General features: G+C 47.2%; 1 protein-coding gene across 6 annotated transcripts in view; it reads left to right on the forward strand.

Moving 5' to 3' along the window:
• The first annotated feature begins 11749 nt into the window (after positions 1–11749).
• The window catches only part of LOC103092424 (zinc finger protein 345-like), a 64305-nt gene continuing 48591 nt past the window's right edge, over positions 11750–27463 (forward strand). Inside the window, exons 1-5 of one of the 6 annotated variants that reach the window (XM_056820273.1) lie at positions 11750–13684; positions 13929–13991; positions 17237–17362; positions 23302–23428; positions 24857–24952. In XM_056820273.1, coding sequence (XP_056676251.1) covers positions 13502–13684; positions 13929–13991; positions 17237–17362; positions 23302–23428; positions 24857–24952 — 595 coding nt within the window. In that variant the 5' untranslated portion in view covers positions 11750–13501. Of the gene's footprint in view, positions 13685–13928; positions 13992–17235; positions 17363–22179; positions 22238–23301; positions 23429–24856; positions 24953–27463 lie in introns of those variants that run through there. The other 5 variants (XM_056820275.1, XM_056820274.1, XM_056820269.1 and 2 more) reach the window with 5 other exon arrangements.

Genomic DNA, 27463 nt, shown 5'->3' on the forward strand with positions numbered 1-27463 from the left:
TCAGGAAGATAGTAAACACCTTCTTTTGGAATTGCACAAAAAAGGGCATAAGATCGCGAAGGATAAAGTTCAGCAGTGTCTCCCTAATGTAGAATATTTGGGGTTCATCTGACTGTGGGTGCCTGCTCTATTTCTCTCAAATGAATTGAAAATATTCAAAATTTAAGCACTCCTACCATTAAGAAACAGTTGAGAGCAATTTAAGGAGCAAGAGAGTTTTGTAGACAATGGATTCCTTGCTATGGGGAAATTGCTAAACCCCTTACAGTACTAACAAGGGATATGGTCCCTGAACCCTTCAGATTGGAGCCAGAATATTTGTCAGCTCTATCAGATCTAAAATAGGCTATCCTGTCTGCCCCTGCTCTAGGCATCCCAGATTACAACAAGTCATTTACTTTGTATGTACATGAGCAAAGAGGGGTAGCTTCAGGTGTTTTAACTCAGACTTTGGGGCCTTCTCAGCGCCCAATTGCTTATTATCCTGCCCAACTGAACCCAGTAGCATCAGGAGCACCACCATGTCTTAGAGGAGTAGCTGCAACAGACTCACTAGTGACAAAAAACTGTTGATCTAGTATTGGGATGCCCATTAATAATTATGAGCCAACATGAGGTCAAAGCATCGTTGCTAAGGCAGAGAACACAAGCATTCTCGGATCAGCAAATTACAAGGTATGAAATAACCTTGTTAAATAGCGAAAACATTACCTTAAAACGTTGTGTAAATCCTAACCCTGCCACCTTGATTCCAGATTTACCTACTTCAGGAAAACCATTACACAGTTGTGAAACACTAATGTCCATGGCAGGAAAGCCTCAATATAATCTCTTGGACACTCCCTTAGACAATTCAGATCTGGTCTTATTTACTGATGGTTCTGCTTTTATGAAGGATGGCATATCCTACACTGGAGTTGCTGTAGTTACAGAATTTGCCACTGAGTGGTCAGCTTCACTGCCCTATAACATTAGCACATAGCAAACACACCTGTATAATTGCCAAGGATAAAAAGGCAACAATTTATTTGGATTCTAGATATGATTTTGGCATTTGTCACTCAGTCGGGATGCTATGGCTCTAGAGAGGATTTTAAACCTCAGCTGGAAAATCCATAGCTAATGCAGAAATTATTAATGAAGTTCTTTCTGCTCTCCAGTTGCCTGAAGCCCTAGCTGTAGTTCATTGCTCTGTCCATACAGGTGGCACTGACCTTGTCTCTAGGGGAAATGATCGAGCAGATGCCACTGCAAAGCTAGCAGCCATAAAAGGGCCTGAATTAATTTTAACATTAACAACCACTGGTGACTTAAATTTATCAATTTCCCATAATGAAAAGGAAGTGGAAAAGTGGAAGCAAAAATTCAAAGCAAAACAGATTAATGGAGTATGGGTGTCATCTGAAGGAAAACCCCAGCTCCCTAGAAGTTTCTATCACCAAATTTGCCAATCTATTCATCAAAATGGTCACTTTGGTACCCAGGGCATTGTGGACTCTGTTAAGAGAATATGGACAGCCCCTGGCATAACTACTATAGACTCTAGTGTGTACAGCCTGCTCTACCTGCCAAGCATATAACCAAGATGCCTTTTGTGGCAAAGTCTTTGGTGGGCATTCTCTGGCTTACACACCTTTTGAGCACCTACAGATAGATTTCATAACAATGTGAAAGGCTGGACATTATAAATTTTGTCTAGTCATAATAGATCAACTAACAAGATGCCCAGAAGCATTTCCTTTAACCTGAGCCACAGCAGCTTTTGTTGCTAAGGTGCTTTAAAAAAAATTATTCCTTGCTTTGGCCTGCCAACACATATTGATTCAGATAGGGGAAGTCATTTTACTGATTCTGTCTTAAATCAGATATATTCTTGGTTAGGGATAACTCCCAAATTTCAAGTACCACATCATCCCCAGAGCCCAGGCCAAGCTGAAAGAGTGCAGAGAACTTAAAACTATGATTGGGAAATTATGCACTGAGACCCATTTAAAATGGCCTGAAATTCTCCCTCTGGCCCTATTTTATCTTAGAAGCAGGCCTAGAGTAGATGTACACATCTTACCATTTGAGATGCTTTTTGGACATCCACCTATACAGGCTAAATCTTTCTCCACTGCATATACATCACTATTAGAAACTGTATTTAAAAATATAATAGAGGAAAGTTTGTACCCGGAAGGAAGTTTGGACTTTTGGTATGTAGAGGGGCAAAGCGAGGAGAACTCCCTTCTCAAAGCGGGTTTCAGGGAAGACAAAAGATATAATGAGAGAGAAGGGATTTGAAGATTTTCCCCCTTCTGCCTTCCCTCCTTGGGTAAAACTGCTCTCTCCCAGATTCACTCTTGCCCCCCCTCTGTGAATCTTAAAAACTACTCAGACTGTACCTTAGAAGATTTTAGTTTAGCTATTCCCTTATTGTAACAATGGAGACACTTAAGAATCAGGAATGTATAGGGAACTTGGAAATTACTCCATCCTACTCAGACAGTGCCTTAGGGGAAGATAATGTTGTAAACTCCTGATTGAACAATGAACGTCCCTAACTTGTACCTTATAGTGGAGCTGGAACCTTCAACTAGGTCTATTTTTAGATCTAATACAAAAAGGTGTTAAGTACCTGTAAAGGTTACATTAATCACAAAAGGTCGAGTAATTTACAAAAGGCAAGCTTAACAAAGATGTGTGAAGTACTCAGAGGATATAATCTAGCCAGAAAAGGTGAGAATCAAAAAAAGATGAGAACTAAGAATGGGCAGTCCTGGAAAAAAGCGTCTACTGTGATTGGTAGATATGAAAATTTAGGGGAGGTGACATAAGAGAAAATTTTCTTAAAAGGAAGGGTAAAAAGTCAGTTCAGGATAATTGGAGTTCAGGAGATTCAGTGGAGGACTGGATGTTGCTTGGAGACAGCCTTGTGGTGAGTAATAAGATTCACTCACTCTCCCTTATGCTCAGGGAGGCCACTTTGGCCTAGGCCTTTAACTACTTCTTGGCTCAGCTAGAGCCAGAGCAGTTTAAATTAATTCTCATTCTCTCTCTCTCTCTCTCTCTCTCTCTCTCTCTCTCTCTCTCTCTCTCTCTCTCTCTCTCTCTCTCTCTCCTTCCCTTAATTCCTTCTTTCTTTATTAATTAAAATCTCCATAAATCCCAGCTGACTTGGATGTTTTCATATTTGGGAATTTCCCATGGCAACCACTTACTTAGATTTTAAGTCAAAACACTAAAATTATCCTTACACCTCCACTACTTCAGACCAAAGGGTCTCCCCTTAATCTGTTCATTCACACTTAGCTTGGGGAACAGGTAACTTTTAATGTCAACTCAATCAGGTAATACAAAAAGAAATAACGGGCAGTGAAGAATGGGAAAAGGAATGTGAGAAAATGGGGTCAATGTCTCTAAACCCTTTCCCCTCCCTTCTCAACTTTGGGGGTAACTCTGGCCTTGGCAGCCTGAGCCCCCTGACAGAAAATCAGGTTGACTCACCCCTGGGCAACAGGAGCTGAGGTAAAATCTACTCAGGTTTCTCTTTGGAAGTCCCTGTTGTGGGAAAGATTTCCAGTCACCAGCAGGAAAAATGGGTAACCCTCAGGAGAAAGTCTTTTTCCCAACTTCTCTCTTCAGCTTCTCAAGACCGAGAGCCCTCACTGCTCTCCCAGCCAGAATCTTCTCCTCCTCCAGATTCAACTCCTGAGGCCCCTCCCTTGTTGAGGTGATCAATTTCACATACTCTTCAGTCGGGCACTTTTTCTCTAGTGCCAGCCTCTGTCATAAATCCTCCATTTCCTCTTGTTCTCGTGGTGCCACCCTGGCCCACAGCAGTTGCTTACCTTCTATGGCTATTCTAATCTATGTTACTTATTTTTCCCATCGAACCTCCCCCCCTTCCAAAATAATACATTTTATCCTAATGTCTATTTGCTAATCTAAACTCCTATCTTATGCTAAGACTGAGTTGTGGGAAGAGGGTTAGGTTTATATGACCACAAAATTTTTACAATATAACAATTTCTTCATACAAAAATCATCCCTATTGCAATCAACATAAAATTTAAATCTTAAGTAGAATTGAACTATCATATGCCTTATTTAATGCAAATTCCAATGTAACACTTCATAACATTTATAGGTGTATATATATATATATATATACATATATATATTAACTTGTATCTAATGAAATCTGATTTATTCTGTTCTTATGTTACCTCTCTAGTTAAATATTCCCTTTTCCACCCTAAACTCTGTCCCTGTCTATTAACGGTTAGTATTTTAACTCCTTTCTATCTATATTACTGATTTAGATCATTATTATGCCATATGTATATATATGTATATATATATAAGTGTCTGCTATTTGTACAAATTTATATATGTTACATGTTATTTAAATACAGCAGCAGTATCTGCTATATTATAGCAGTACTATATATTGTAGTCCTAGCCTTCTTAGTTCTTTCAGTCTATTTTGTATCTGTGTCAGATAGGTATGTAACTGGCATTCCCCTCCCAGCATGGAAAGATAAGATGGTTTAGTGGTCGTTCCTATCCATACTGGCTGTCCGGTACAATATCTCATATGGGGAAATATGTAAGTCTCCTCTGAGTTTTGTCCTCAGACAGAACAGCACAAGTAGAAGAACCTCTGTCCATTTAAGATGACTTTGGGCACAGAGTTTAGCTATTGTGGTTTTAAACTCCTTATTCATTCTTTCACCTGTCCTGATCTTTCTCGTCTATGCACATTATGGAAATTACCCTTTATTCCCAGAGACTTATGTAGTTGTTGTAAAATGCTAGATATAAAATTACTTCCCCTGCCTGAGTTTATGGCATCTGGAACGTCTTGTCTAGGAACCATTTCTTTAAGCAATGTTTTCACTACCATGTCAGTGTTGTTTTTCTTTGATGGATATGCTTCTGTCTATCGAGTGAGTCTGTCCACTATGTTAAAACATATTTATATCCTCGGGACCCAGGCACGTTAATAAAATCAATCTGCAGACACTGAAAAGGCATATAAGCTAGGATCACCCTCCCAATGCCTTGCATTTGAAATGACCTTGATTAAACTTTCTACAGATATCACATGTCCGACACACTCATAGCAGATGTTGATATCCCTGGAGCTTCCCAAAACCAGTGGACCTCATCCAGTATGGATTGCACTCCGTAATGACCTCTGAAGTGAATCACGTTGCATAGATGTTGGTATAGCCTTTTGGGCAAGATGGGTTTTTCTCCTTGTAATAACCAGATTCCTTTGAATAATCTGGCTCCTACATGTTCTTGACATAACTGAATCTTCTCTTGGCAGTATGCTTGTTTGAGATCATGCCTATCTACCTGAGAAATTCTGAACACGGATAGGATCAAATCTTGCCACAGATCTTGCTGTTACATCCGCCCTGTGTTTTTCTAGGGATACCTCATCCTTGCCAGAGGAGTGATACTTCCAATGGATCACTGTCACTTCCTTTGGCAAGTTCACTGCTTCTAAGAGTTGGTTTATGAGGTTCTCATATGCTATCCTTTTTCCAGATGTTGTGACAAATCCCCTATTCTTCCAAGTTTGTCCTGTGGCAAATAAAATTCCAAAGGCATAAGCTGAATCCATATATTCACCCTTTTGCCTTTTGATTGCACCAATGCTTCTATGAGCGCTGACATGACTTGGTAATGATGGATGCCAGAGGGTCCTGTATCCCATCACAACTGCAGCCCCTGTGATTCTTTTGCTTTTGGAAACATATGAAGAACCATCCGAATATATCTAAAGGTCCAGATCATTGAGTGGTGTGTCCTTCAGATCTTCTCTGGTTCTATGTAGTGTTTCTACAGTCTGTATGCAATCATGTATGGCTGTTCTCCCAATGGTAGGTCAGGGATTAATGTGGCTGGATTCAATGGGGCACATTTATGTAAAAACAGATTGTTATTTGCCAGCAAAATGATTCAGTGCTGAGATTGTCTTGCAGATGTAAATGCATGCCTACTCTGTGATTTTAGCAATTTTTATAGCTGGTGTGCAGAGTAAACATGGAGCTTGTATCCCAACACTAATTCATTAGCTTTTTTGACCATGAAGGCAGCAGCAGCAGCAATGCTGTGCAGACAATACACCAAGCCTTTTGCCACCAGATCCAAAAATACAGTGTAATATTCAATAGTTCTTAAACTCAATCCTAGATATTGGGCTAGCACTCCAGAAGCTATACCCTTAGCCTCATGGATATATAGATGACAATCTTTGTTATAATTTGGAATGCCAAGGGCTGGAACTCTTAGGATGGCTTGTTTTAAAGTGGACAGAGCATGTAGACTTTCTTTTGTAAGCTTCGATGACTCCTTAACCTCATCTTTCATCAGATCTGTGAGACACTTGGAAATATAGACTATCCGGAGATATAATGACATGAGAACCTAGTAGTGCCCAGGAATGCCCTAAGTTGTCTTTGTGTACATGGAATACCTAGTTTCTGTATATCTGCTATTCTCTTACTGGATATTTTCCTCGTGCCTTTTCCAGGATAAAACATAGGTACTAGACTTTTGGGGAGAACCCATTGCAACTTTGTTTTTGAGACCTTATGTCCTCTTTTCTACAATTCGATTAGCAGCCTCTTTGAGTCTTCTAGGCATGTTTTTGCATCAGGGGATGCCAGAAGCAGATCATCCACACAATGGACTAGAGTGAGGAATTTCAATGAAGGATTTCAGGTGCCAAATTGTAGAGGGTTTAAAAGAAAGGGACATTATCAAAATAGAAATGTGTTTTGAATGACTACAACCTGTATCAAATTGCTTGCTTTCGCAAGAGTAAGGAGGACAGGCATGGAGGAAAAGAATTTGGAACTTAAAATTAAAAAAAAAAAAGAATTTTAAAGACTTTTTACATAGGATTGGAAAAATGTTTTTTAAAAAAGAAAGTGAGTAGAACTGGATGTGTTCAGGGTATAAATGAATTTGTCAGGTAATGCTCATGCTATGAAGTGAAGGAGAGGTATAGGACAAAAGCTACCATGGTTTTTTCAGGTTGTTTTTATGATGAGAGGAGAGCCACATGGACCTATTACTAAGTATTTGGGAAACATCTAGTAAATAGGGAGACACTGCAGATTAGTGAGAGAGTAGAAACAACACAGGAAGTCATCTGGTGAAGAAGATGGAATGGGATGGGATCAAAGTGGCATTTAGAAAAACGTGCCTTTACTAGGCAAAGGTCACCTCTTCACATTACACAGAGCTGAAGGAGATAATAAGGGAAGACATCTAAGCGATTTTACTTATGGAGAACAGAAAAAGGTACTAATATTTTTAAAATGACAGGTTTTTGGTGAAGATTTTTAAGGAAGAAGGTGGTAGAAGGTGTAGCAGCAAACAGTCACAAATTAATATATTCCTGAGTGGACACTCATAAGGGAGGTTGAGGACTGAGGGAGAATGAATGGGTGATGAGGTAGGTATTATAAGGAGAGGTTAATTTGTACTCAAGGGGTTCGGTCTTTCAGTATAGAGAGGGGGAAAGTGAGGAGAGCCCCCCTTTTCAAAGCAGGGTATAGGGGAGACAGCTGATGTTTAGGGTTGGTTCAGAGAGAGGAGAGGGGGTTTGAAGATCTTCTGCCTTCCCTCCTTAGCTAAAGCTGCTCTTCCCAATTTACTCTTGTCCCTCTTGTACCCCCTCCACTACTCGAGACCAAAGGGTCTCCCCTTGATCTGTTCACTCACACTCAGCTTGGGGAAAAGATAACTATTTTAATGTCAACTCAATCAAGGTAATACAAATGAATAACTAACACAGAAGGATGGGAAAGGGAAGTGGGGAAAAGGGGGACCCTGACTATCTAAAACCCTTTTCCTCCCTCATTGAGTTTGGGGGGAACTCTGGCCTTGGCAGCCTGAGCCCCCTGAGAGAAAGTCAGGTTGACTCACCCCTGGGCAACAGGAGCTGAGGTAAAGTCTGCTCACATTTCTCTTCAGAAAGTCCCTTCAATTGGGAAGTGTTGGGGAGAAAGAATTCGTCACCAGCAGGAAAAGTGGGTAACCCTCAGGAGAAAGTCTTTTCTCACCATCTGTCTTCAGCTTCTCAAGACTGAGAGCGACCAACTCCTCTACCAGCCAAAGTCTTCTCCAGATTCCACTCTCCTGGGGCCCCTCCCCCATCAAACTGATCAGTTTCACACACTCTTCAGCCTGGCACTTTTTCTTTAGTGACAGGCTGTCACTAATAAGGGAAGGGAAACAATACAGGAAGAAAGCTTCAGAGACAAGAGAATTGTGGCAAACATAAAGTTCACCGCGATTAGGCTCTTGGTAGAATTAAGCTCTGGTGGGGGAGAGCTTCCTCTTGTAGGCATAATGATTTTATTCAGGTTACAAAACAGAAGAGGGAAGGGACCAAGGGGGTCTGATGAGTCAGGTAATCATCACAAGGGCCTAGAACAAGAGATGTAGCTAACCCCAGATCAGGAGTACAATGGAGGAGTTGGTGGAAGAACTGGGTTCATCGATTGTTTTTGGTAAAACCAGGAGGCAGAGATATATGGTCAGTCTTCTGGAGGGCCACCTCAGGGCTGGACCCCAATTGGACAAGTTTGAGGAATTAACTGAACCAAGGGCCTAGAACTTAGCCTGGTAAAAATGAGCCCGTAGCTGTGGTTTCTGAGGGCCCCTAAAATTAACCAAGGTTTAGACATGCCTGGACTGCCAAAGAAGTGTCAGTGGGAACTCTGGAAGCCCCCAAACGTGTGGCCTAGATTTAGTGACCCCCAGTCTAGTTAGCTTGAAGGTGATCCTCAGCCCCACATTCCCTAGAAAGGCATTGAAGCTTTCACCACTTTAATAGCTCCTCAGATTCCTCCTCTAATGCTGAATCACTCCCAGGGATCATGTCCCCAGAGCCCAGGGTGCAGATGCTGTAAATGTTGTGCCACCAGATTCTGAGTAAAGGGCCAAAGAGTGGACTTCTCTCTTTCCTGATTAAAGACTTGGTTTTTTGACTATGTAATAGTTCTGTGTTTTTTACAGTTTAACAATTTGGAGGGGCTGCCTAATCCTCAGGCCAGGGACCACCAGATGTGAAGCGTACCTAACAAGCCACTGAGATCAGCTGGGAGTCCACTGGGCCGGTTCGACTCTTGGCACACGAAGCTCTCTGTAATCATGAGGCAGATGGTAAGCTGCCCTTCTGAATTCATGGCCATCAATATGGTCCAGGTACCTGCTCAGGTTTGGAAGGGTGTTGAACATCAGCCAAATGTGCCACCAGGTATGCTGGTGTAAACCTTAAAATTTCTTAGACTTATGAATGTTGGAAAGTTACCCCATTGGGAATCTTGTGCTTGAGAAATTACCTATTGATAGTGGGAACTCTGTTGGAATGTGAAACTCCTGGGTATGGGAGGATCCTTCTCCTCTGTACTTAAGACTACTTTAGGACAGAAACCTTTTGCTAAACAATGGAAAGGGCTTTGACCTATGGATAGAACAGGAAGTTCTTTGAGTCATGATTGATTTTAGAATTGATACAATAGATACTTGGAATGACAGAATTAGGTCTTGGAAACTACAATCTCCCCCCTACTCAGGGTAACAGGATTTAGGAAGGGCTGCAGCAAAGCTCAAGATTTAATTATTTGAGAATATGACCTTCAACAGACATGTGCAAAGGGGACAGACCTCTGGGGGGTCCTGGGTTAAGCTAGAGCCACCATTGGCACAGGGGAGACATCGACAGTGATTAGTAGATGTGAGAACTGAGGGGAGGGAACTTAGATTTGTCCTTAAAGATAGCGGGGTCGGAGGACTCTGGATGGCTTTCTCTGAAGGAGGCTGGGGACTTCCTGTGTGGAGGAAAGGTGGTTGGAGCCTGGTGCTTTGGAGTGAAGGAGCCCTGAGACTGTTTCTCCATTTTGGTCACGTGAGTGATAGGACTGATCTCCTTTCTTTGCCTCAGCTATCTAAGGGCTTGGGCCTTTGGCCCAGCCTAAGCTTGGGAGGAGGCTCTTGAGGATTCTCTGGAAGGGACTGAGGTTGGAGAGATTCTCTGGAAGGTGAGACTGAGGAGGAGCTCTTGGAGACTCATGTGGTCTTGGGAGAAAGATTTGGAGAAACTCTCTCTTTGAGGAAGGACGCTGACCTGGTGTCATTAGAAGCCTTACCTAGACAGATCTTGGGTGAGTGATAAAACAAACTGACTGATTTCTCTCTTAGGACTGAGGTCTAGGCCTTATTGGCTTGAGGCCCTTCATACTTATTCCTTTCTTACTTTCTCTCTTTTTCTATTGATTAATCAGTGTATTATTAATTAAATTTCTCTATAAAACTCAATTGGCTTGGGCATATTCATAATTTGGGAATATATTCCCTAGCGACCATCTTATATTGATTAAAACAAGACACTGTAGAAAACATATTTCAGCGGTCATAATTGTTATATATTTTCCCTGGCTCCCAAACATTTTAATTCCTACAGTTTATGGGTCTCCCAACTATTTTAAATCTTACACTGGGTAGAATGAAGTCTAGTTGAACCTGCCTGCAAGCTGCCCTTGGCTGGGTTTTGGGGTGTGTGTGGAGGTGCCTGTGTGTGAGGAGCAGCATCCATACTGGAGGTGAGGGTCAGGAGAGCAGGTCAGAGGCCTGAAAGGTCGGCTGAAAGCTGTGAATGGGAAGCTGAGCTCCAGAATAGGAGCCTGAGTGTTCATTGGAGTTCTGAGTCAAGACTGTTGATGGATCACAGTAAAGGTTCTTCAGAATCTGAGATGCCCAGGCTTCAGGTTTCAATGGTGGTCACTTTGTGCAGGAGCTTCTCAGAGAACTTCACTTCTGGACGTCTTCTCAGTGTTCTGTGGGGTTTGGCTTCTATTGTATGTCTCATGGATTTCTTCAGTGGAGGCTTCGCCCCTCATTCTAAATGCTTGGGATTTCCATGCTAGCAAATCACATCTGGTGTTAGCAGTTCATTCCTCCCAAAATCTTTAGAGGTGAGGCAGGAGCTGGCGATCTAGATATGGAATATCCAGCACGAGGCAAAAGGTGGTCCAGAAATTCATAACTTTAAAATTCTAACCTTTTCTTTCCAGTTTTGGTTTGGTTAATGTGAAAAATGCTGATTATTAAGGGGTTCTTTGGTTGGTCAGGAGATGCGGTTTATTCTGGGTATTAACAGTGTTCATTTGAGTGCTGCCACTTAACATCTCTGTCAGGCTGTTGTTTATTTCCAGAGAATGAAGTTTCTCTAATTAACATGTGTGTGTTCTGGAGGGAAGAAAGTTCATTTTAGGATGGTGAACTAGGAGGGAAGAAGCCGTTTTTGCCTCAGGCCAAAGAAAAGCCATTTTGGAGCCCCAAGTAAATTAGACGAAAAAGATAACGAGAAGGGAAGTGGACAGGTATTCTGACTTAAAGATAATTTTAAAGCTTTTCCTTAGTCATCCTCAGTTTTGCTTTTGAAAAGTAAAAAGACCACCAACTGTAGCCTGACTTGGGGAGTTTTTAAGGTACATTTCCAGAGTGCAGCCATCACAAGTACGTATTTATTTTCTTATAGACTAGTGAATCCTGAGGACTATTTCTCTAGTCATTGGCCTTTAAGGAGAGAAGACTGGCCAGAAGGAGCCCCCATTTGTTAGCATTATTTCCCCCTGATAAATGACCATTAACACACGACTGCTTTTAGGGAAAGAAATCCTCCTCCTGGGAATGTTCTGAGGATGCCCTGCATTTACCACCCCAGGTTGGGAGGGTGGAGACGTGACTAGAACTTGGTGAGGTCCAGTTGACTAATGGCCAATTAAAAGGAATTCATTTAGAATCCCCGCAGCACCAACTTCTCTAAAACATTTCTTCCCAGCCCGAAGCTGGAACAAGATCACCCTAGAGCTGAGGATTCTCAAAGAAGACCAAGCCCAATGTCACCGAAACCGGAAGTACAGCCTTTCCCTTCTCTGCCATTTCACTTCTTGCAATTCTATTTCCCTGCGCAGAGTCCCTTTAAGGAGAGAAGCCAGAAGGCAGAGAGCTCTTCCCCATGGAGCTAAAGCAGGAAGGTTTAAAGGAGGCGCGTTTCCCTGGTTGAGAGGATGAAGGGAATCTGTTCCTTCGAGACGCCGGAGTGCCGCCTAGACATGCTTCACTGTTAGTCCCAGAGCAGCACTGAAGAGTTCAGGGGAGAAATGCAGAAGGCCGGAAGTAACTTCAGGACAGGAGAACTTCTCTGGCACCTGCGCATGCTCAGAGAATGGCCGCCTGCGGCGAGCCTGGGGGAGATCTTTGGGGAAAAAAAGACGGAAAACGGGCTATAGATGATGTCAGGAGGGCGGAGGAACGGCTCCGCCTAGCCCTGCCAAGCTGGGTGGCTGGCTGTGGCCCGTTGCCATCGGGCGCCGCATCACCGTTCCCAAAGACGGCAGCTTTTTTCCCTCCTTGGAAGTTACCGCCCGACAGCGAGCTGTCTGCACCCGCGGCGGCTCTCCTGGCGGGGGTGGGGTGGGGGTGGGGGTGGGGCGAGGGGCAGCAGCCGGACGTCTTCCGCCTCCAGCAGGCCGCGTTTCTGCACCGAGTGAAGCTGCAGGAGGGGCAACTTTCCCTCCCCAGCGGCGGCCCGGCAGCTCATTCCTCCAGCCTGCGGCTCGGGGTCCGAAGAGAGGGCGCGGAGGCCCCGGGGGGCGGCTTATCTTCGGAAAGCAGCGCTCCGAGGGCCCGGCTGAGCGCCCCCTCAAGTGCCCCTGGGGAGGGCTCCGGCTCCGATCCTGCGGGGGCTCCGGTACCAAGAGGTCCGAGCTTCTCACCGCGGCTGCAGCTGCTTTCCTCCGGGCGCTGCCCTGGCCCAAAGCCTGGTCCGGGCGCTGCATCGCCGCTTCGCGCCCCTGCGGGGGGGCTCCAGGTGGTCACTTTTGGAGGGGCGCGACATGGCCCGTCGGACTCCCCGAGCGCAGTCTTGTCTCCGTAACTGGCCGCCGGGAGCTGCCCGGGCGCCCTCAGCCCTTCTCTGTATCTGCCCGCGGTCCGAGGCGTGGCCTGCTCTCCACGCCTCCAGCTCTCCCTCTTCTCTTGGTCCTCCAGCCCTGGCTCTACCCCAGGCTCAGAGAACTGGTCTCTCACCGCAGCCTAACCAGAGGCCGCCTCTGCCTCCGCCTCCTAGTCAGTCCCCGCCCCTCCCCTTCCTGGACTCCCAATGGCAAGTCGGAGAAGGAGGAGCGAGCAGGGGGCGGAGGGAGATGGGGAGGCGGAAGGATGCCGGGAAGAAGATAACCGCGTGATGGTCCGAGAGAGGCTCCGGGAAACCTCCCCCGAGACTGGGCAGAAGGGGGCTTCCTTGACGGGCTACGGAGAAAGGGAGCCCGACATTGGAAAAGGCCCGGCTCTGGCTGGACCGGACCAGGAACCCCCTTCGGACCTCCTTCCGGCGTCCTCCTGACTGGCTTCGGGAAGCAGCGCCAGAGAAAGGACCCATCGGAGCGCGAGAGCCCCCCTGGAGATCGATCTGCTACCCAGAATGCCCCGCGCGGTACCCTCGCGCCCCTCTCCTGCCTCGCAGAAAGCTCGAATGCAGAGACCCCGAGGAAAGCGCCGGGCCCCGAGCTGTGTTAGGAGAGAGAAGAGCTGGGAACTGGGGACGCCGGAGGCCCCGGCAGCCTTTTCCGTCTTTCCGAAAGCGAGGAGATCGGAGCGCCCAAAAGTGAGCGGAGGAAGCGCAGGGCCTAGGACCCACAGGGGCGGGGGGGACCCTCAGTGGGTGCGGAGAATTGAAGGGGAGGACTGGGGGGCGGGGAAGGGAGGCTCAGGAGGAGGGGATAGGGGGAGGGCCAGCCACAAGGGGCAGGCCCGGGCCATCTAGCCCGGAAGAGGCGGAGCAGAGCCCTCTAAGAATCCGGAAGTTAAGATCGTAACCTGTTTCCCCCACCTCCTCCTCCACTTCCAAGGCTTTTCCGGCTTCTGCTCCTTTGCCGACCGGGAACTTTCTCCCACCAACGCCTCCGGCCTCGGTAATTATGAGGTGGTACCGGGGAACAGCGGGAAATGGGGGGGCCGAGGGAGAGGAGCCTGGGGGAGGGCGGGCGGGGAGAGCAGGACCGAGTTCGAATCCTCTCGTTTCCGAGTCCCCCTGGGGCTGACACCTCCCGCCTGTGCCTCCTGGAGCCCCTCCCCTCCCCCCGCGTCCTGGGACTCTGCAGCTGGGCGTAGTATAATGTGTCCACGGAGCTGCTCTGGTCTGTGACTGGGAACGCCTGTGGCCTGCGGCTTCCCCTTCTGGAGCTTCTTTCCTCCAAAAACATCCTGCTTGGAGTGGTTTGAGGGGGAGGGGCAGTAACGGATGTAGTTTTGCCACACTCTGTCAGGACCCAGGAGTCCTGCCTCCCAGCCTTTGGACCCCAGACCCCCGAGCTCCTGCTCCCCCGCCCTTTGGGCAGCCTCAGCTTCAGTTACCCCAAGCAGGCTCTGTCCAGGCTAAACTGGCAATAAGGAGCAGAGAGAGGGCGGAGAGTGAAGAGGAGTTCAGGAGGGCTTCCTGGAGGAGGCGGGAAGCCGAGGAGTGCAGTGGTCCGAGGTGGGGAGGGAGAGCCTGTGAGCCACCCATGGTGGACAGCCAGAGAAGGGGCTCCTGGCCAGGCGGTGGAGGTGCTGTTCATGGACTCTCCCGGGAGGCTGGTGTGTCCCGGGCCAGCGGGGGTGGCAGGGAGGAGGGGGGTGGGACCATCAGGTCTGGGAGTGTCAAAAAGCATCCTGGGGGATATGATCGGGAGGCTGGGTCAGAGGAAAATCACCTGAGGGGCTAAATGGAGGCTGGCAGGAAGGGGGAAGGGAGGCCCTGCAGTAAGGCATGGGGGGCTGAGAGAAGAGGAGGGCCTTCCCCACAGGGGGACTGCCCTCTGGCAAAGGGAGCCCCAGCCGGGGAGCCCCCGGGGAGAGTGTGGGGCCTGTAGTGTGGAGGGCCTAGATTCCAGTCTGGCCTCAAACCCTTCCTGTGCTCTTGGCCATGTCTAGGCCCAGTGCCTGGTTCCCCTCCCTATTTTTCTCCTCCTCCACCCACCATAACCCCCCTTTGCCTGCCTGATTCTCCTGAGATGGTTCAAACTCCCAGATGGCCCCTCATTTGGGTCTCATTCCCTAAGCCAAAGCCCCAAGGGGACCTGCTCTCCCCCAGGAGCTCTCTGCTGCCCCCACCTCCCTCAAGCTATGTCTAAACAGTCTGGGGGGAGGGCACTGAAGGGGCCCTAGGATGGTAGCGGAGGGAAGAAGGGGCTGGATACAGGGGGAGGGGGTGTTCTCTCCTGCCCAGCCTAATTGGGGTGGCCCAAAGGGAATCCCAAACCTAGGGTAGAGTCTAGAGGTTTGGGAGGGCTTTAGGGAGAGAGAGGAGCCATTCCAGGTGCCCAGGGATTCCTGACCCCCAGCTTCTGCTTAGAGCTTCCTCTGTGCTGCCCTCAGACCCAGCCATCTGTGAGGATCCTTGAGCTCTGCCTTCCTGCCCCCAGGCCCCCCCAGGAGCCAAAGCCCTTTCCTGGCCCCCTGACCCTTGGCCTGATCCCCATCAGGGCTTGGGCTCCCTGGCTCCAGTTCCCTTTAGAAATTCCCAGCCTGAGCTGTCCAGAGAGTCCCAGGAGCCCTTCCCAGCAACTAGGGAGACCCCAGCACCCCTTCATCCTGTTTCCCCAGGCTCAGAAGCACCCAGGGAACACTTGGGTCTCTCTGGGGCCCCTGCCCTCCTTGCCAGCAACTCAGTTGGACTCTGTGCCTTTCTAGCCCCTCCCTGGGCTCCCCTTCCCCAGGCTTCCCTGCTCCCCCTTCTGGCAGAACCCTCAGACCCCTTCCCTGTCAGGGACTTTTGGGTTCTGCCTGGGCCCCTCCCATGTGGGACCCCAAAGCCCTGCTACCTCTTATGGGTCTGTGAGGAAGGAAAAAGGGAGGGGGCAGAAGAGGAGGAACAGAGGGAGGGACTCATCTGCTCCTTCAGATACTCTTCTCTTCCCAAGCCCCCCCCTCCCCCTTTTGCTGATAGGAGGTTCTCCCCCTGAGGGCAGACCTGGCCCTGGATGAGTCCTGTATCCCCTCATCCCATGGAGGTCCTTGTGGGCATCCTCAGGCCTGGGAAGAGAAGGGAAAACCTCTGCCCTCTGGGTCCCTTCTCCCTCCCAAGGTCAGGGTGCAGAGGCCCAGGCCTGGCCCCAGGAGGGATGGGACTGAGCCAGATCTAGAGCTGGGAGGGAGAACAGGGCAGCTTTCTTCTCAGGTCTTACCAAGAGCAATTGGCCCAGAGAGTGAGCCCAAAGGCAGTGAGGAAGATGGGCTTGTCTACACTGGGGGAAAGAATGGACGGAGTGCCCTGGGATGTGAATAAGCCAGACATTCCCTGGGCTAAGGGAGGCCTGTTGGGAAGAGCTTTGGCTGGGAGCTCCATTTAGGGTTCCAGAAAGTGGACAGAAGGGTGGGGGTGGAGGGGAGAGGAGCCTGAGTGGGGAGATGTAAAAAGGAGTTCTGTATTCCTTTTTAAATTTAATAGGGGTCCTGGAGGTCCTCTTACAATAGAGATGTGTAGGGATTAACCAGTTTACAGTTATAGGAAGTAGAAACCATATTCAGGAAGGAGAAACTCTAGAGACAGGAAGTGAGGTAGGGGAAAGGCTATAAAAGGGGGCCAGCCTCAGTTGGTGGGTTTGTCAGTTGCTGACAGTTGGGGGAAGTTTTGCTTCTGTGTTGGGTTGGTGGACGTCAATTAGTTGCTGGAATATAACATTAGGCCTGAGCTTAGTGAGAGGGTTTGGGGGTTTTACTTTTGGCTGTTAGGTTCTTTTTCTTTCTTGAACTTTTTGGAAGGTGGCTGGTCTTTGTTGGCAGAATTAATTTAGGGATAGGGTTGGATTAAACACTGATTGGGCAGGATTAGGTTCGAATTTTGAGGGGCGGTTGTTATTAACGGTAGTTATAGGTAGATATAGGCAGTTTGGGGGAGTAAATATAGATAGTTATAGGATAAATAGTAGAGAGGAGGAAAGTTTCTTTCTCTACCTCTTTCCAATATTTCTCTCCTTTACTCTATTCATTTTAGTCTATTCTTTTACTATCTATTTAATTAAACTAAATTGTTAATTGTTAAAAGCTGCTAGAAGTTTTCTTTCCTCTGGCTTAAAGGGATAATAATAATTTACAACTCTACTATATTCTCATTAAAACTTAAATGATTACAAGCTGCTCTCTTACTTTGTCAAAACTCCTAATTTAACCCTTACAGAGACAAGGCCAGGAAAAGATGAAGGAGGAGCTTCACCAGATGGACTCACTGAGGCTACTTTGCTGCCTCTACAGGGAGCCTGGCATCCCACGGATGGCCTTGGAGACGGACAGACTCCCAGCCCAGGTCAGTGCATTCAAGCCCTAGTTGGGAGCCCCCTCAGCCAGGGAGGCCCTTCCCTCCCCACAAGATGGACTGGGAAGCTGCTCCCTCCTTACTGCTGGGCCATTTCTGTCCCCACATCCCAGGCAGGAGGAACAGCCCTTCCCAGCTCTTTTCTTAGCTTTGGAAATGATTCCTTGTCCCTTGGGCAGCTCAGACCCCAAGAATTCTCCCTTAGGTGCTGCCTCCTATGTCGGATTTCTCCCTGGGCACAAGTGAGACCCAAGGACAACCATTGACTCCTTCCCTGTCTTTGCTCTCTCTGCTTACCTATCAACACTCACACCCTCTTTCTCTGTTTCTTTTCACCTGTTCCCTCTTGAGATTGGTCTGGAGCAGAGCCTGAGGGTGTCCCCTGGTCTTTGCTGTCCTCAGGGAAGTCATTGTCCTGGAGCTGCTCACTGGCTTCTGCCTCAAGTCCTCGAGTCTTCCTGGATCTCTCCAGCTCCTTTCTCTCTCCCTCTTCTTAGCTCAAATCAGCCAGTGTGGAGAAACACCCTGATCTGTGCCAGGCACTGTTCAGCACAAAGGAAGGGAGAAGCCATCAGCCGCCCTCCGGACCGGCCACCTAACCCCAGTCTGATTGAGAAGACCTCTCAGTAGCCATGTCCCCACAAGCTCTTTATGGGTGGAATGGAGGGGGAGGCATTGTGGGAGGAAAGGCTCTCAGGGTTCCTGGGAGATTATTGGTTCCTGAGGGGAGGATTCATCTGGGACTTGAAGGAAGCTCCGAGATCAAAGGCAGGAGGGAGAACCTTCCCTGCAGGGAGACAGACAGCTCCTGGAAAGGCCCAGAATCAATCCATGGAAGGTCTGGGCCAAAGATCAGCCAGGAAGCCAGAGTTCCTGGGTCAGAAAAGGAGGAGGCATGTGTGAGGGGGAGATGAAGGCTCTGGAAGGAATGGAGCCTGTTGTAGAAATGACCTGGGTCCTTGCCAGGGACAGCCAGAATGAGGCATCTGGGGAAGCCCCCAGAGAGCTTGTATCCACTTCAGAGTGAGACCCCCCCGCCCCCACCGGCCTTCTGCTGCTGAGCTCCCTGACCCAGAGGAAGTCTGAGGAGTTTGGAGGGAGCCCAGGAAGAGCCCTCACATAGAAATGGGGCCTTTTTCTCAAAAGAGGAGCTTCGAGTGTTCTTGAGCAGAGCTGTTCGTACCACAGCCAGCAGCCGGCTACATTCCTCCTCTGTGCAGTAGAATTCCTCACTGGCTTAGTCCTTCCCTTGTTGGACAGACTGAAGGGAAAAGGGCGAGTATCTGGAAGGCATCTGTATAATAATACTCTGGGGTAAATGTTCTTATTCTCATCCTTTCACAGTTGAGGAAAATGAGGCAAACAGAGGTTAAGGTTCTGTGCAGAAGTTTTTCTGTTTTAAGGAATCCAACTTTTCCTTTTTTTTTTGTAATTGTCTCTATCTCAAGTTTGGCTAAGCATTTGTGTCCAAGAACTGCAAAGTAAAACACCTCTGATACACCCTCTCAGGCCTGTCAATTTGGCCATTGTGCCAGAAATAGAAAATGATCACTTCGGAGATGTGTGAAAGCTGGTACACTCGTGCATAGTTGGTGGTGTTGTCATCCATTGATTGACCATTTATGGGGCCATTTGGAACTTTGCCCAAAAGGCTTTCAAACTGTGCATATTCTTTGATCTAGGCATGTATCCTAGAGAGCCCCAGCACGGGAAAGAACCTATTTATACACAGATTTTTATTTAGCAGATCTTTTTGTCGTAGAAGAGAATTAAAAATGGAGGGACATTAATTTATTGGGGAAAGACCAAACAAGTTGTGGTGTGTTATTATAGTGTAACCCTGTTGGACTATGAAAAATAATAGGCAGCATCATTTCAGAGAAACCTGGGATGACTTCCACGAACTGATGCAAAGTATGAGCAGAAGCGGGAGAACATTTTATAGGCTAAAGGCTATAGGTAAAATCTAGATCAGATTGCTCACTCTCAGGGAGAGAGAAGGGAGGGAGGGAGACTATTTTGAACTCAATTTTAAAAAACAATAAATGTTAGAAATTATTTTTACCTGTAATTTGGGAGAAAATAAAATATTCTACATACGTCTCCCCGTAGCTGTGAGATGTGTATGAGATGGCTCTCCTACCTTCTTATGTGATCTTCAATATTTAGCTCACGTTTCCTTAAACCAGGTCTAGTAGGGTGTAGACTTATGCTCTGAGCCTCATTTCCTTCCAGGCTGCATTCCAGTTTTCTTAGCAGTTTTTTCCAAATCAGGAATTCTTTCCCAAATTGCTGGTTTGCCTCTTGTCAGAAATTATTTTCTTTAATCTGTTCCATTGCTTTACCTCCTTATCTTACCAGTCCCCCAGGTTTAGGATGACGGCTGGCTTGTGATCTGCTCTGAGCTCTGGCCGTGCTGCTCCCCAGCTATCCTGGCTTCTTTTCATCATCTTCCTTGATATGGTTGATCTTTTGTTTTTCCAAAGTGAATTTTGTTCTGATTTTATTCAGCCTGTCAGATATCCTCTTCCTCAGGGCATGAGGGGCAAAATTACATTCTTTTTTTTTCTCCTGGATTATATTTTTGGATTTGCTAATCTTGAGAATTCTGTTCCAACTGAAGCAGCTTCTGTGAGGTTTCACTAGAGAAATTTTATGTGGACTAATGTGTGGAGCTTCCCCTCTATGACTGATGCTGAGGCTGACATGGCTGCTGTTTCCAGAAAATCTCTGTTCTTTGTATTCTCATAAAACATGGTCTCAGCATTTCCTATGGGGTGTGTGAAGAAGCTGGGACAAGCCAACTTTCTGCCATCTATTGAGCTGATTCCTTTTTGGGATGGAAAGGAGGACTTTGGGGCAACAAGGGGTGAATTGTGGAAATGTTTTCCTACTTGTGACACAATACTGGAGTTGGCTTAGTTCCCTTCTGTTCTGCTGTGTGCCCAGTCCAAATTCTGTCTTGTGAGGAAAGTTTATCAATCGAGGGAATTGGGAGAAAGTCGCGTTACAGTATTTGAACCTCTTCCTTCCAGGCTGGGAAATTGGACCCCCTGTACCTGCTGTTTAGAGACCTTCAGCTAAGGTCCGAGGTTAGGTTGACCAGAAACACAGTGAGATTCTTAGACTGATGGAAGGAGTTTTCTCATTGTATATCTCAGGCATTTAGTGGGTCTTATCTGCAAACTGGGTTCATATTGATCAGTTGTTGCTTCTTTATTCTTTTAATTCCTTATAGATATTGGGAAGGAGTGAGACTCCCTTTCAGGGAGATTCCTCTGTTCCTCTTCCCCATGCCGACTTGGCAAGTCCCTAATCTTTTCTCCAATTAGAAAGCAGATGAACCAACACTGGATTGTTTCTTTTGCATTCATTGGTCTTATTTAATCTCTTTTAAGGAAGATAAATCTCTTTTCCCCCTGATTTCGATGTCCAGGCCTAAGCCCAGGAAAAAGCATGGTCCTGATTGGTCATGCAGTTGGCATATATTGCTTTAATAAATTGATGTGCTCAGAAGAGCAGATCTTTGATTCCTCAGGCGTTTCATCTTTTATTTGTCACTGTTAACCTCTTTATTTTCTTCTACATTTGCCTGGAAAGCTGGTTCTTGGATCAAAGTTATCCCAGTCCTCCAAGTGTCACACTGAACACTCCCACCCCCACTACAAGTTGCAGCCTCCCCCCACTCAGGGCAAGTAGACAGCAGGCACCAAGTCTCTCTGGCCTCAGTATGACTCCTCATCGGCAGGGACTCCTTTATCTTCTCAGGCTTTGCCTCCTCTGTACCTCTGTACCTCCTCACCTATGCTCTTCTCTTTCTGAGATAATAGAGACCACCTCTTCAGTCCTCTTCTCAGTCCCATCTGCAGCCTTTGATGCTTTTGACCCACTCTCTCCTCAATATTATCTTCTCTCTAAGGTTTTAGGACACGGCTCTCTCTCCTGGTTTAGCTCCTACCTCTCTGACCTGGGATTCCCTGTCTTCTCTGCTGGCTTCTCCTCTAGATCTTGTAACAGTAGGGTTGGGGTGAGGGAGTTCCTCCAGCCCTGTCTTTGGCCCTCTACTCTTCTCCCTCAGGACTTTTTTACTTGGTGATCTCATCAGTTATCAGGGATACAAACACCATCTCTCTGCTGATGAGTCTCAGATCTACGTATTCTGACCTAATCTCTGTGCTGACTTCCAGTCTTTAGTCTCAAATTTCTTTACAAGGATTTCCCACCAGGTGACCAGTAGACATCTTGAGCTCAGTTTTATCCCAAACACAGTGTTCTCTCTCACCGAGACAGAACCCCCACCTTCTCTATAGCTGTATCCTCCTTGTCCCCCAGGCTCAAAACCAAGGAGCCCCCCTTAACTCCTCACTATCCCTTACCTACATGTCCAGTATGGTGCCAAGAACAGTCAGTTTCGCCTTTGCAGCATCTCTCCCATGTGCCCCCTTCTGTCCTGTGTCACTGCCATTCTCCTGGTGGAGGCCCACATCAACTCCTTCCTGGGCTATTAAAACAACCTGCTGCTGGGTCTGTCTCCCACAAGGCTCTTCCCATTCCCAAGGCCTCCCCCATTCTCCCACCAGAGTGATTTTCCTACAGTTCAGTTCTGATCGCGTCCCTCCCCTCCTCCATAAACCCCAGTGACTCCCTGTTCTCTCCAGGATTAAATACAAACCATTCTGTTGTTCAAAGCCCTCTTTCCCAGATTCTAATTCATTACTCCCCAGTCTGTATTCTTGGATCTACGGAACTTTGTCTGGATTCCTTCAGCTGCAGACTTTTAAAAAAAATCCTTTATTTTTCTGTCTTAGAATTGATGGTAAGCATCTGTTGTGAGGCAGAAGATGGCTAAGAGGTAGGCAATTGGAGGTAAGTGGCTTACCCAGGGTCACATAGGTAGGAAGTGTCAGAGGTCATATTGAACCCAGGACCTTCTGTCTGTAGTTCCAGTTCTCTATTCACAGAGTCACCCAACTGCCCCAAAATGGAAACGGTTGGGCTTTTTTTTTTTAACCCTTACCTTCCATCTTGGGATCATTTCTAAGAAAGAGGAGTGATGAGGGCTAGGCAGTCGTGTTAAGTCACTTCCCAGGATCACACAGCTAGGAAGTGACTGAGGTCACATTTGAACTCCAGATCTGGCATTCTATCCACCATTTGATCTGGCTGTGTCTAGTTCCAGATATGTTCAATGGCTTTACCTCATGTCTGGAATGTTTTCCCTCCACACTTCAGATCACTGATCAACTTAAACTTCCTGAAAGTCCCAACTAAAGACTAAAACTTTCTACAGGAAGCCCTACCTCATCCCTCTCAGAGTGCCTTCATTCTTTCCGTTCTTTCCTATTTCTAGACAGAGCTTGATTTGTGTCCATGTGTCTGTGTATTGTCTCCCCCCCCCCCCCCCCCCCACTGGACTGTGAGCTCCTGGAGGGCAAGAACTGTCTTTTGCCTCTTGGGGAATCCCCAGAAGGGCAGAAGAGGTACTGAGTGTAGAGGGAATGGAAATGAAGGTTTCTGGTCCTTGAGATACTCTGTTGTGTCCCCGTCTTCTCTCTATCTACCTCCTCTTCTTCCCTCTCAAACTGGCTGCCCTGAGGCACAGCAACAGGGCCACAGACACCTGACTGACACCTACATCACAGCACTGGGACCTTTGGGATCCAAGCTGCACTGGAGGTCCCCTAGAGATTTCCCTTCACACACTGAAAAATCCTCAGCTTTCTTCCAGAGCATCCTAGAGCTGCTTGTCTCAAGCCTCCATTGGGCTCTTACAGACTCAGCTTCTAGGGCTGGCTCTGACACTGACAAAGGGCGGGACCTTTGGGCCCCTCCCTTCTCTGTGAGTCAGTTTCCTCCTGTAACTGACCAGAGGTGGGCTCTTCATTGTGATGTGACTTTCAGCCTCTGTGCTCTGACTTGGGCTGTTCTAGGAGGCTGTGATGTTCAAGGATGTGGCTGTGGACTTCACTCGGGAGGAGTGGCGCCTCCTGTCCCCTCCCCAGAAGTTGCTGTACAAGGAGGTGATGCTGGAGAATGCCCGGAACCTGCTCTCTGTGGGTAAGGAGCCTCTCCCTGCTGCCTGAGTCTGCCATCAAAGAGAATATCTCCCTCAGCAGCAGGCAGGGTTGGGAGCAGTTTTCAGTCATGAGGAAGGGAGGAGGGCTGGTATGGAGAGTCCCAGAGCCAGAGCCCTCCTGCTGCCTGGTTCTCCTGTAAAAGGACTTTGCATTGTGTAATGGGACCTTGGGGGTTCCCTTTGGTGCTCCTGACGAATCTCAGATGTGGAAGTAATCTCAGAACTGATTCTGTCTCACCTCTCCCTGGCCCAGAATTGTGTTTCCCAAACCCATCTAAGAAAACTGTTCAAGAGGATTTTCCTCCCACCCTCTTCTTCTCTAGGGTGGATCTACTATTGAGGATCCTTTTCTCTTTAACCAGCATAAATTCGTAGCTCATAGCTCATTGGTGTCCCCAGGAGAGATGTTTTGTCATTAGTCTTCCTTCCTATTGCCCTAAGCCTCTAGCAGAGCCAGTAAGGAAAGGAGGAAAGGGATGAAGCACTTAGAATGACTTGCTCTTGGCCCCGGGCTCTGTCGAGGGTTTTCTCTGTAATTTTTTGGCACTTCTTCCTCACTTTCATCTTCCTAATTCAGTGACACAATTACCCCCATTTTACAGATCAGAAAATAGATTCCATTAAATGACTTGTTCTGAGGCACCCACAAAGGAGCTATTTGTGGGAAAATGTAAACTGAGGCCTTCCTGCCTCTAATCCCCAGCCCTTTCCCCCTCCCCTTCTGGCTGCCTCTCATTTCCTAGTAATGGAAAACTATGTTCTGTATCCAGGCTTCTCTGAAGAAAGTCCCCTAAAACCTATCATTAGGTTTCCAGATTGGTTCCCTGAACTCCTACCCCATTCCTCTCCCTACCCTAAATGCCGGGGAGACTATCCTCCAGGAGTCGCCATAAGCCTCCCATAGGCCCTGCTTGCCCTCCTCTGTGATTGTTAAGATGAATGGACTGACTGAGAGACAGTATTGGGCCCAGAGAGATTTGTTGAGTTCCCCAGGAGAGAAGGCAGAGACTCCCCAATAGAAGAGTCAGAGAGGTGTCATGGAGAGAGGAACAGGCTGGGTGATGGGACAAAAGCCAATCCGTCTAGGTTCCCGTGTCTGGGGCTTCAGACTGATGCAGAACACTGTTTCTTGGACTCAGTTTGGGAGGTTAGAAATTTCTGCCAGAATGGACCAGAATAGGGTAGAAGAGGGGTTGTTGCTCATTCCAGGTCCCCCAGCAGGGTAACAGGCACATCCTACCCTGGGCTTCTGCATTACAGAAACTGAGGGGGGTGAGGGCAGACTCCTGTGGGAATCCCATAGACAAAGTCTCTGAGTGGAGTCACTGGACTCCCTAAACTTTCCCTAAAGAGAACTCAGTGACAAACTTCTCTCTATCCTCCTCCCTGACTGATTCTTCCTTGCCCAGGGCTTCAGGCTCCCTCAGATGATGTGTTCTCTTCTTTGGAGCAGAGGGAAGCCCCATGGATGCTGGAGCAAGAAGTCCTGAGGAGCTGCTGCCCAGGTATCGGAGGGGAAAATAAGTGTGGGAGAGCCAGGTTAGAGGCTTCTGTGGGCTCTGGTGAAGCCACGCCTAGACTTGGGGGCAGGAGGACCTGATTTGGAATTTTCCTGGGCAAGTCACTGAACCCATGAGCCTCGGTTTCCCTATCTGTAATTTTAGTATAATTATAATTAAATTTAGTATAATTATAGATAATTTTAGTGTTTTGACTTAAAATCTAAAATAAGTGGTCGCCATGGGAAATTCCCAAATATGAAAACACCAAAGTCAGCTGGGATTATGGAGATTTTAATTAATAAAGAAAGAAGGAATTAAGGAGAAAGAGAGAGAAAATTCATTTAAATTGCTCTGGCTCAGGCTGAGCCAAGAAATAGGAAAAGGCCTTGGCCATTTTGGCCTAGGCCTGAGCCTAAGGGAGAGCAAGTCAGTCTTTATCACTCACCACAAGACCTTCTCCAAACTGGGTTCTTTCACTCCGAACTGAAATTCCTCTCCAAACTGAATTCAATCGCAACTGAATTCAATTCCATTCTGACTTCTTACTCCTTCCTTTTAAAGAAATGTTCACATATGTCAATTCCCCTAAATTTTCACGTCTACCAATCACAGTAGACACTTTCCCCCAGGACTGCCCATTCTTAGTTCTCACCTTTTCTGGGTAGATTATATCTTCTGAGTACTTCACACTTCTTTGTTAAGTTTGCCTTTTGTAAGTTACTTGACCTTTAATTTAAGCTTTACAGATAATTAACACCTTTTTGTTTTAGATCTAAAAATAGACCTAGCTTAAGGTTCTAGCTTTATTATAAGGTGTGAGTTGGGGACTTTCATTGTTCAATCAGGAGTTTATAACTTTCTTTCCCTAAGGCACTGTCTGAATAGGGTGGAGTAATTTTAAAAGTTCCCAATATATTCCTGATTAAGTATCTCCATTGTTACAATAGGGGAATAACTTAATCAAATCTTCTAAAGTAGAGTCTGAGTAGTTTTAAGATTGGACTCCATTTCCTATCAGCTCTCCAAAGCCTGAAGGCCTTGGAAGTCCCTGCAAGTGCCAGAAGGACTGGGCTTATCACATCTTGAGTTCTTTAGTATCCAGAAACATGTATGAGGGCTTCCTCTGTGCCAGGTCCTGGGCTGTTATCAGTGGCCTAAAGGACTGCAGTGGACATCCCCTGCCCTCAGGGAATTCACCCTCTGCTGGAGCAGATAGTAGCTTGCAGACAGTTCTGTAGAAGCCCTCTAGATCCCAGCTCCAGGGAAACCAATCACAAGAGGGAAGACTGAAGGGAAGGAGCACTAGAGAGGTCTAATGGGGGGAAGGTAGCCTGGGGCTTCAGGAGAGCCAGACTGAGGATTCTGGGGGAAAGTATAGCAGAGAAAACAAGGGAAAGTCACCCTCACAATGCACTGCAAATGGTCATCTCTAGTAGTTTAGCCTGAACCTGAGGACAGACGTTGAACAATATCCCAATGTGAGGGACAGATTAAGTGAGAGTGTTTGGAGCATTGGGGAGGAATGGTTTATTGGTTCCCAGAGGAAGAGAGTCATTAGCTCATTAGTGTGGGAAAGACTGAAGATGAAAGCACAATGGGAGCCCTGCATGAAGGAATAAACAGGCTTAGACGAAGGATATGATGAGCTTCTTTGCCCATGGAAAGAGATTTTCTTTAGTTAGGAGAAGAATGACCTTTTCCATTGATCCTGAGATCAAAGAGGAAAGGGAGGCAGCTAAGCTAGGTGAGATGTGGAGGATAAGAGAACTCTGCAGAGGTCCAGCTCTTATTCAGTGGAATATGAGGCCAAGTTCCCAGCTCAGAAGGTGAGGCAGGAGGTGAGAGGAAGCCATAAGGCAGAGTTGTAGACCAGGGAAATATTTGGAAAGGCTGCTCTTGTGGGTGGCAAAGGGAATCCATGAGGGAGATGTCACAGAATTGCCTTGCCCTGCTGAGGACCCAGCTGAGGTCAGCAAACCTTAATGTACAGTGGAGCCAGGCAGCTGTTTTCCCGATTTTCCTTCTCTCCATTGATCTGCAGCCCATGAGTAGGAGTGAAGACTGCTGTCTTCCTTGGAAGTGATCCAAGGTTAAACTTTCCCTAAATCTTTAGCTCCAGGCCCTTTCCTGGGCTCTGGGGCTCAGTCTTTGTCCTGTTCTTGCACAGTCAGGTGACCACAGCACCTCACTTTAGGGAGGTGAGAGCCTAGAGAGAAGCCTCTGGGATCTCCAGGTCGGGGTCTGCTCTGGTTCCAATGGAGTTATTTTTCACTGCTGAGAAATAAGGGTAACAGAGAGACAGAAACACAGCTGAGACCAGAGCATGCTTTTGCCTTCTAGGAGAGAGAACAGAATGGAAGGATCCTGGTAGATCTTGGACCTGACATAAGCCCTACACTCTGTCAGTAAAGATGTATTAAATCATAAATATGTTCTAGGAACTGTGCTAAGCCCTAAGGATACAAAGGAAGGGAAATACCAGTCTGGGCTGTCCTGGTGCTCACAATCTAGAAT

The sequence above is a fragment of the Monodelphis domestica genome, chromosome 3, assembly GCF_027887165.1.
Source record: "Monodelphis domestica isolate mMonDom1 chromosome 3, mMonDom1.pri, whole genome shotgun sequence".
NCBI lineage: Eukaryota > Metazoa > Chordata > Mammalia > Didelphimorphia > Didelphidae > Monodelphis > Monodelphis domestica.